Source organism: Punica granatum, chromosome 4 (genome assembly GCF_007655135.1).
Source record: "Punica granatum isolate Tunisia-2019 chromosome 4, ASM765513v2, whole genome shotgun sequence".
In the NCBI taxonomy this organism is placed as follows: Eukaryota; Viridiplantae; Streptophyta; class Magnoliopsida; order Myrtales; family Lythraceae; genus Punica; species Punica granatum.
Window position 1 is genome coordinate 27,951,620 of NC_045130.1, and position 9,049 is coordinate 27,960,668.

The 9,049-nt window shown below is 37.8% G+C and overlaps 1 protein-coding gene across 1 annotated transcript; it reads right to left on the minus strand.

Moving 5' to 3' along the window:
• Positions 1-2,170: 2,170 nt before the first annotated feature.
• On the minus strand, positions 2,171-8,711 carry LOC116205517 (transcription initiation factor TFIID subunit 5). The gene is made up of 19 exons (XM_031538145.1): positions 8,549-8,711; positions 8,159-8,392; positions 6,861-6,942; positions 6,692-6,770; positions 6,478-6,575; positions 6,341-6,397; positions 6,041-6,128; positions 5,826-5,932; positions 5,617-5,724; positions 5,311-5,462; positions 4,772-4,882; positions 4,615-4,684; positions 4,497-4,536; positions 4,158-4,310; positions 3,996-4,072; positions 3,759-3,875; positions 3,085-3,350; positions 2,680-2,775; positions 2,171-2,464 (listed from the first exon to the last, which is right to left on the minus strand). Exons 2-19 carry the CDS (start codon positions 8,335-8,337, stop codon positions 2,338-2,340), a joined length of 2,007 nt encoding a protein of 668 aa, XP_031394005.1. The 5' UTR covers positions 8,338-8,392; positions 8,549-8,711; the 3' UTR covers positions 2,171-2,337.
• Between the last annotated feature and the right edge of the window lie 338 nt (positions 8,712-9,049).

Sequence of the window (9,049 nt, forward strand, 5' to 3'; positions counted from 1 at the left end):
GTTAAAGTAACTTTGATTTTGATTGTGGAAAATGACAAAATGTTGTGTAGTGTGTTGAGTTAAAGTTAAAGTTAAAAATTTTGACTTGGAAAATATGTATTTTTGTTGTATAGTGGGTTGAATTAAAGTTAAAGTTAAAATTTTTATGATTTTAATCCTAAAAACAAATGGGCTATTTTTCATTTTCATTTCCTTGTACTAGGCTATGAGCCTTCTATTGTAACCGAAAAACAATTAAATGCTCGACTGATGTTAGTGGGTCGTTCTGAATTCATCCAAGTATACATTGGCTCTCCAGAAACGAAAACTATTTGCTGGATTTTGGGTTTCAGGAAATCAAGACGACAACAAAGGTATTTTCAAGTAAATCTTGCATTTTTCATGATCAAACTTAATAATCGACTATTTTATTTAATTTAACTTTTGAAAAAAAAATCAAATGTTAAATACTTACTAGGTGCAACTTATTTTGTAGGTCTTGGAACAAAAAAAAACCTAGAATATTCAAAATAGTAAATTTTGTAAGTTGCCAAATTGTATCTATTGCGTGTAATTTGCAAAGAAATGTGTTCGAGTCTGATAAATTTGATAAGATACGACGCTCTCTACTTTGGCTGACCCTCCGCTTCGATTAAAAAATTCGAAGGAAAAGGAAAGGGAAGGGAATTTCGTATGAAAATATATTTAATGACCATACGATTTCCCCCCCCCCCCCCCCTTTCTATCATTTCCCTCCTAAAACACGTCGTAGATCTCAACTGATATCTTGGCACAATTAGCTTACAATCTCCAGAATAAAAGTTAATTTATATCCTCCTTCAAAACGGAGAAAATACAACTCTTGATCATCAACTTTCCCACTGTTAATATTATTCTTTAATTTCTTTCTCTTTCCAAAAAGAATTTTTTATTCAATTAAAAATGCCACATTATTTTTTTTTTCTCAATGGACAAGCTATGAATGGGAAAGATTGAAAACCCGTGTAAAGTTGAGAACAAAGTTAAAGAAAAAATGGTATCTAATGAAAACAATTAAGAAGAGCCATCACTTTTAGAAGAAAAGGAAACAGCTAAGAAATATTAACCAAAAGTGAGTTTTTTTCGATTTAATGACTGAGTTTATGCAGTGATCCAGGACTAAAATCATGAGATCCTAAATTCGATCTTAGTTAATGACACTTTTGTATCCCTTTATGTAACGACATTATTATTGTACTAGAGTGTGCATGGGTACCGAATATACCTGGAATCGGTCGAAACCTACCCGTTAGGGTAGGGTCTGGGTAGCTCTTATTGAAAATAGGGTAGGTTCCGGGTATTAAAATTATGAACTAGTGAAAATCAGTTCCGGTTTCTGCCTACAAGGTACCCGGAACCGGTTATTTATTAAAATAAAAAAGATGAAAGAGTAAATTTACTGTCTCCTCTAATAAATCAGCACAAAAGCACTTTGTTGTGTGAGATCGTATTATGGATGTTTAATTTTATTAATGAATTGATGAGACATATATATATATATATTTTGTGGATTAATCTAAATCTATGTTGATATTCTATTTGGCGTGATTATTGATTATATATGTGACATTTTTGGTTTTATTTAGTGAAATAAAAAAATTTACAGGCTCCAACATGGTACCCGGAACCTGTGATATAGTACAAGTTCCGAGTAGGTTTTGATTTCAAGATTCAACAGGGTAGGGTCCGATTTTAAAATTTTGGAACATGTCCCTTACAAAATAAGGTCTGGATATCGTGAAATATACAGGATATTCGGAACCGATCACCCCTACTAGATTATATACCTCTTATAGTTAAAAATATATATAACAAGATGACGTAACTTAATATTCATGATGAGACAACTCATATTGCTTCATTATCCATTATGAATTTTATTTTATTTTTCTACACTAAAAAAAAAAATTCTTTTTCTCCTGACCGGCCTGCGCAACATCTGAAAATCTAAAGGTACAGCTTATTTTCTTGAGTTTCCATGTTTTATTGCCTACATCAATTTCATGGTAACTCGATTTAAAAGATACTAATTATATTCAAAACGAAAGTTTGAACTTGCGTTCAATTACAAGCCCTGAATACTGAATAGCTCTGATTCCCGATTTCATCTGCGTCTTGCAATCCAACTTAAAGGAAATTCAATTGACGAGGATACATATAATATTTCTTTGAACACTTAATGGAAAAGCGCAAAGCATCTTCACATGCGTTGTACTGTGAAAGAGACAGGGTTCCGTACATCATCTACTTTCAAAACGTAAAACTGAGCTCTCGAACTGACATATTCATGTATTATCCATACAATATCCATCGAGTGGCTTAAGCTGTTTTCGAGAGAGCCCCAGCTGCAAACAGTAGATTTCTACGAGAAAACTGTAATGTGTACACAGGGGTGGCCTTCGTTGGAAGAGTTTTAAGTGATCTCAGTCTGCTCGTACTCCCATTTCTGCCGATTTGAGTACAAAAACAAATTTCTGAATCAGTTTTATGTAAAACAAGAATATGATTGTGAGAGATGTTTCTTCATGGGGAAGCAGGAACTTTGTCTATATTGAAGAAAAGCGTGCACATAAAACACATTTCATTTGCCCTACTGATCTTTATCCCCATGAGAGGCTAGAATATTATGTCAACCACAATATAAACAGAACAATAACTTACTTCTCTTCGGCCCGGGGTAGTTTGGTGCTTGTAGTAACATCCCATAGTTTGACACTGCAATCAGCGGAACCAGATGCAAGAAGCGAGCCCTCACAGCTGACACGTTTAAAGAGCCAAATATTTAAGTCATACATTATCCCAGGAAAGAAAAGACAAAGAACAAACAATAGGGTAAGGAGGGGTTCACATTCTGCAAACCGTTCTAGATCTCCAGTTTTCTGCTTTTGTCATCTTTTAGAAAACAAAAGCAATGGAGAGAAGGAAACATCACATTGCACAGCACAAGATATAAAGTGGCAAACAAGAAGTGTTTCCTATCATTCTCCTCACGGAAATGCGGGAAAAGTGAAGACCTTCTACAAGTGGTTCAAAATGAGAAAGAAATTCAGGTAAAATTTGGAGTACCTAAATGCGAGAGTCCAGACGCATGAGGTGTGCCCCATCAAAGGCGTGATGCATCGGCCAGTAGCAAGGTCCCACATCATGATTGTGCCATCCTCATCGCCTGAAGCCATGTACCGGCCTTCTGGTGACATTGCAAGAGACAAGATCATACTCCTGTGACCAATAAAAATCCGAACACACTCTCCACTTGATACGTCCCACAAACGGACTGTCTTATCTGATGATCCCGTTGCAATGTAATTGCAGTTTGGATGCCATTGCACACACTGAAAAGAAAATCCTTTCTGAAGTCATATATTTTACAAAAGTTAAAAAATTATGATAACAACCACACCAGAATGTCCAGTTCAATCAGCAGCAAATCATGCATCTCACCCAATCTTACATTTTAGACCCATGTGCACGAAAACCACTAGGAAGGAAGCGGAATGAACCTGATCATTCTCAGCTCCTTGCTGACTGGAGCTGAACAAACTGAAAAATGTTATACTTTTCATTGTTTTATTTAGTGGTCTTTTCTTTTCTACCATGGTAATTGTGCATTCAGACCCATTATATCTTTGTCGGGTCCATAACTACGTGAAACCATGCCACTGTCACTTTAATAGCCGGTTCATTTGCAATTACTATGCATACAAAGTGCTTTACTTTGGCCAAGCATACAAAGTACTCACATCAACATCAGATAAGTGCCCCGCCATTATTCTCAAAGGGTGACTTTTGTCCATAGACCATACTCTCGCTGTTCTGTCATGTGAAGAGGTAGCAAAATAGTGGCCCACCGGACTAAACTGCAATAAGAAACTGGAGATTAAATTCAAATGAGAATGTTTTTCTCTCCATGTACATGGCATCTATAGTTGATCTGAGTTGAGGTATTAAGTAGCGAGAAGATTCCTAAATGAGTTTACCTTCACATCCCACACTGGGTAGTTGTGACCCTTGTAGCACACAAGATTAGCATTCAGTTTGGTGCTCCATAAACGAACTGCCATAATTGGGAAGCAAATAAAACATTATAGTAACCAAACAAGATGACAAAAGTTTATTGATTGTACAAAGACAGAACGTACTCGTTGAGTCAGCTGAAGAAGAAAGAATATAATCTGCCTGAGGACTAAAAGTGGTTGAATGAACGGGGCCCGAGTGACCTTGGAATAAAGTGTAAGATCTTTTTCCCAGGACATGCTCACTGTTGGAGGTATCATTCTCGCCCTGCAAGCCAGCTAAGACAAGGAATTCTTTCAGAAAATCTACTTCATAGATTTATGTGGTTTTCATCATTTGCCAACAGTCCTTAACAATAATCAGAATCATTTACAACTACAAGATCAAGGGGTATTTAGCAGTTAAATTAACATATTTCATTTACTATTAAGAAAAATGAACAGAACTAAAAGTCATTAACTTACAAGCACTAGCCTGCTGTCCCACTTTTGCCATGTCCCAAACCTATCAAACCAAAAATGTTCCTAATAAATAAAAGTAGGACGTGGAAGATTTATTTGACTAATTAAGACAAGGACCAACCTTTACTGATGAATCCGAAAATCCACCAGCGACCAAAGAACCGTCTTGGGATATCGATGAACAATTTAAACTGGGGAAAAATTAAGCCAAAGTATACAAGTTAATAAAATGAAATTCAATATTTGAGATGGGAACAATGGAGCTATAAAAGGAATACCCGTTATGTGTATTGATGAATGTATAGAAACTGACAGATGGCAGTGCAGTACTACTAAGCTGCACACGGTTTCTCAGGTCTTCGAGGATAGACTGTTCAACTTCTGTTGATCTGAAGCATAAACCAGATTATTAGGCGACACTGACATGACAGGAGAAGCATATATCACAATTATGAAGATTCCAAAGCTTGTCAATCACATCCATTATTTGTCAGAACCCGAAGTGATCAAAATGGAGCACATTACGATTAATTGGTTTTGTATTGGTCTTAGAAAGATCACTCTGCCAGACCCAGTCTGTATTCAAACTTTTCCATCAGCAGGATCATAGTATGCTGCCTCAGCTCCTAACCCTAATTATCATCTGCAAGCTTGCACTGTCCATGGATCATAGTATGCTGCCTATGATAAATTAAACAAGCTAATTCCGTGCAGGGTATGCTTGTCACTTGACACCACGTGTTCAAAAATAAAAGTGCATTTCCATTTATATATATTTAAGAAAAGAAGAGATGAAATAAAGGGCACAGAACAATACATTACGGGCAAAGTAAGCTCAGGTTTGACTCGAGGGGCCATAGAAACAGCATTAGCCTCAGGACGCACAGTCTTCCCTGCTGAGCCTGCAGCCTTGTCCTTCTTTGACTTTTTGACTGAAGCACTTTGCTTGCTTCCTTCCATTGACTTCTTCTGATGTCAAGAAGATAGATATGAAATCAATTACCGAATGAAAAACTTGCAAGCAATTTGATAATTTGCCATAAAGCTCAAAACTACACGAAATACTCACGCACATATGTAGAACATGAAAATACACATGAATAGGCCGACAGAAAACTCTCACCTTACTGTCATCCATATCAGCCTCTTTGGTTTCTCCATCTGCTTTCTCAGGTTCTAATAGGGAATTCCCTGCTTTCTCCAATCGATCTTCTAGGGAATCTTCAAGCAACTGCATGCATTGACAGGACATGAAACAAATAGAACCACAGAGTCTAAACGTCGAGAAAGGTAATAGGACAGCTGTTTTCTCTGCAGTGCTTGTTCACTTACCCCCCATTGTATCTCCTTAGCACTAACTTGACTAGCAGCATCCTCAGCTGTAAATAGTGTTTCAACCCCAACATCATCTGAAATTGACATGGGCTGCCCAGGGGCAACTGTTTTCAAGCAGACAGTGAAATGGAGAAGATTTAATAAAACCTTGACGCACCCACTAATAACATGCATGTATATGCATCATATGAGAGGAAAAAGAAGTTATATACCTTGGAAGTTTATATGCTCATTGATGATCCCAAGCATTGTGATTGATTGGGTCTTGTGTAGATATTGAAGCAGAAGCTCATACGCATACTGAGAAAACAACATAAAATTCTTCTAAACTATGCACATTATTGCAATGGTGGGGAGGAAAGAAAAGGGAACACACAATACTATGCAGTACACACACTAAACTTGCATGCTATCCAGAAAATGATTCGATTGCATTTTAACAATAGCAAGTTGGTACTTATTAAAAAAAAAAAAGAAAAAACCGCATGGACCTGAGTTGAAGTCAGTATTACCTGACATATTTTTATATTTGCTTTGGTGTGTCTAAGGTAATGAGCAAATTCCATCTCCTGCACATTTGTGAAAACATTTTATATGACCAAATATTGTATTTGGACAGAAAATGAATGGCATCCAGAGAAAAACTGACCTCCAAATGAGACGGAGAAAGAACTCCCTCCAACTTCATAAGGTCTCCAGCATGCATCATCACGTGGTCATCGCGAAAGCTACTAAAGAAGGTCCGAGCTAAAACAATAGCAACAATAAAGGCATTTAAAAAAAATGACAACAGGCTATAAAACAAAGGAGGGAAAAGCATGTTGATTTCAACAAATTGGATTAAAACAAAAAGAAGAGCACACCTTCTTGGAGTTGTCCTTGTGCAATAAGATCCATGAAACAATGAATAAAAACTGGATAAAGAACTCGAAGCAACTCATGCTGCATGTTTCAAGAATAATGCACATCAGCCAAATGATTTGTGAATAATAAAGACACATACATACAAAAAGAAAAGGTCTGTCTTGCAACCTTGTATAAATCAAGGGAACTATATGCCCATGATCTAAGCTTGCTATAACCTTCATGGTAACGTGGAGGACCACTTTCTGATCTGAAAAGAAATTAAAACGTGATATTACATATTGTATAATAATGAGGCAATGAACTATAGAAGAAAGACCTGCAGTCAATGACTATATATTCATCTTCCTCATATTCATATATCCACCAATCTAGAAGACAACCTCCTATACTTAACATGGCCTATCCATGGGCTTAAGCAACATGCAACTAAACATTTCAAATCCATGAGAGTGCACCTTGGAAACTTATACCTAACTCCTCCATTATACCATCTGTAAGCATGAAAAATTAGTTAGGTATCTCTTCAGGTAAAGAACATTCTAGATTCTCTGTTCCAGTTAGCATTCACACCTCAAAACATAATCCAAAGACAGCAAGAGCATTAACTAATTATCAGCTTAAATTTCCTCTCCTATTCTTCCCAGTTCAACCAGTGAATTGAATAGCTTATGCACAAATCATAAATTGATGACAGGTTCATTATCAGTAAATCAACCGGCAGGTGAACAAGGTAGAATTACTAGTGTCAGTCTTCTTCTTTTTGCTTCACCGCTAATTCCTTCACAGGAAACATATATAACAATTTAACAAGAAAAAAAAATAGCATCAATCTGCTTTGCTGTCTTTCATGAAAAGTATATAATCTAACTTGGTTCACTGTCACTGCTCACTACTACAGAGCAAAGAGCTTTGGGATGACACAAGCGCGCACAATGTCTAAGGAACCTACCAGCCAATGCCCTATCAATTCAAAAAAAGAACCCATTGACCCATATGAGCCTATCTGCTTCCAAACCACTTCTATTCCATCCATATTAGTCTATCTGTGTCCAAACATTTCCAATTTCATGAAAGCCTGCACTTTGCACTTGCATAAGCTCCACACAGAAGCATCTCATCAACGGAACCACCGGTGCAACTCCCATCATTATAACCACAACACAAAATCTCATCAGAAGAACAGGGATTTCTCTGAGTCTCCGCAATTTCCCAACATAATATAACTCAAAATGATAGATTGCACCACCATTCCCTTGCAAAACAGAAATGCTTTGGAGATTCCTAGTCCGATAGGGGAAACATCATAGGGGTCGAAGCAGAATGAGCTCAACCAATCGTCCATGAATGTGAAATCAACCCAGTTAAGGGGAAAAAAAGAAAAAAGAAAAAAAAAGCATGCTCTTTGCCAAGCCAATCAAGCACAATAAAAAGTTGAAAAAAAATCAAGCGAGAAGGCGAGTTACTCGTTGAAGGAGAGGACAAGCTTGGCGATATCGGGGTCGCTGAGGGAGTTGGAGCTGCTATTGGGCTTGCCGTGCAGGGACTGCTGCTGCAGCTCTTCCTGGAACGCGAGCTCCGCTTGCTTGAAGCCCTTCTTCTTCAAGTAGGTCGTCACCAGTTTCTCTATATCCTCTTCGTCCATAGCTGCCCCAACCCACTCACCAAAACTATACCTTCCCTTCGATTCTACGCTCGGCCTGAGATTAAAAGTGAGTTGCTTTCATGAAATTGGAACTGACAGCAACCATTGCCCTCCTGCTTGGACCATCAGGAGATGGCCGTTGGGTCAATCCGCTCACCACTCGACCAGAAAAATCAAAAGATTAACAAGACCCTAGTAAGAGAAGGTTCACCTCTTTCACTTTGACGGAGTACAGGGGGGCGGAAGAAGTTCACAGATCGCCGAGCGGGAGGGAGAGGAGCGTCTGAACTTCAGTAGCAGAAAGAAGGCTACGGGAACTTGAACACAGCGGCAGCGACAGACGCTCCACCACCAGAGAGAGAAACGACAACAGGACGAGGAGACAGCCAGCTTGCCAGCCGAGCCAAAATGGGCCGGGCCGAGCCTTGAAATACTTACTTGGCATTGTTGGACCGGGTCCTGCCAAAGGAAAAAATAATAATTAATAATTCATCAATCAGAACTTATAGATACACGTTTTCTTGGCTATTTATGAAGGGGTTTGTATAACCTATTCCCTTAGGTGGAGGACAAGTAATCATTGATTACCATATATAATTCAATCTATAATTAAAAATAAAATAACTATATTTTTAAGGACAAATATAACCATTCTTTTATACTTAGAAATTCCCACTCTCTCTTACCCAATGTAATTCGTAGCATTAGTTCC

Coding starts and splice junctions, on each gene's coding strand:
- LOC116205517 (XM_031538145.1), bottom strand. CDS start 8,337: ATGGACGAAGAGGATATAGAGAAACTGGTGACGACCTACTTGAAGAAG. Junction 6,771..6,860: donor GTTCCCTTGATTTATACAAG/GTTGCAAGACAG, acceptor TGAAACATGCAG/CATGAGTTGCTTCGAGTTCT. Junction 4,073..4,157: donor TTCTTCAGCTGACTCAACGA/GTACGTTCTGTC, acceptor CAATTATGGCAG/TTCGTTTATGGAGCACCAAA.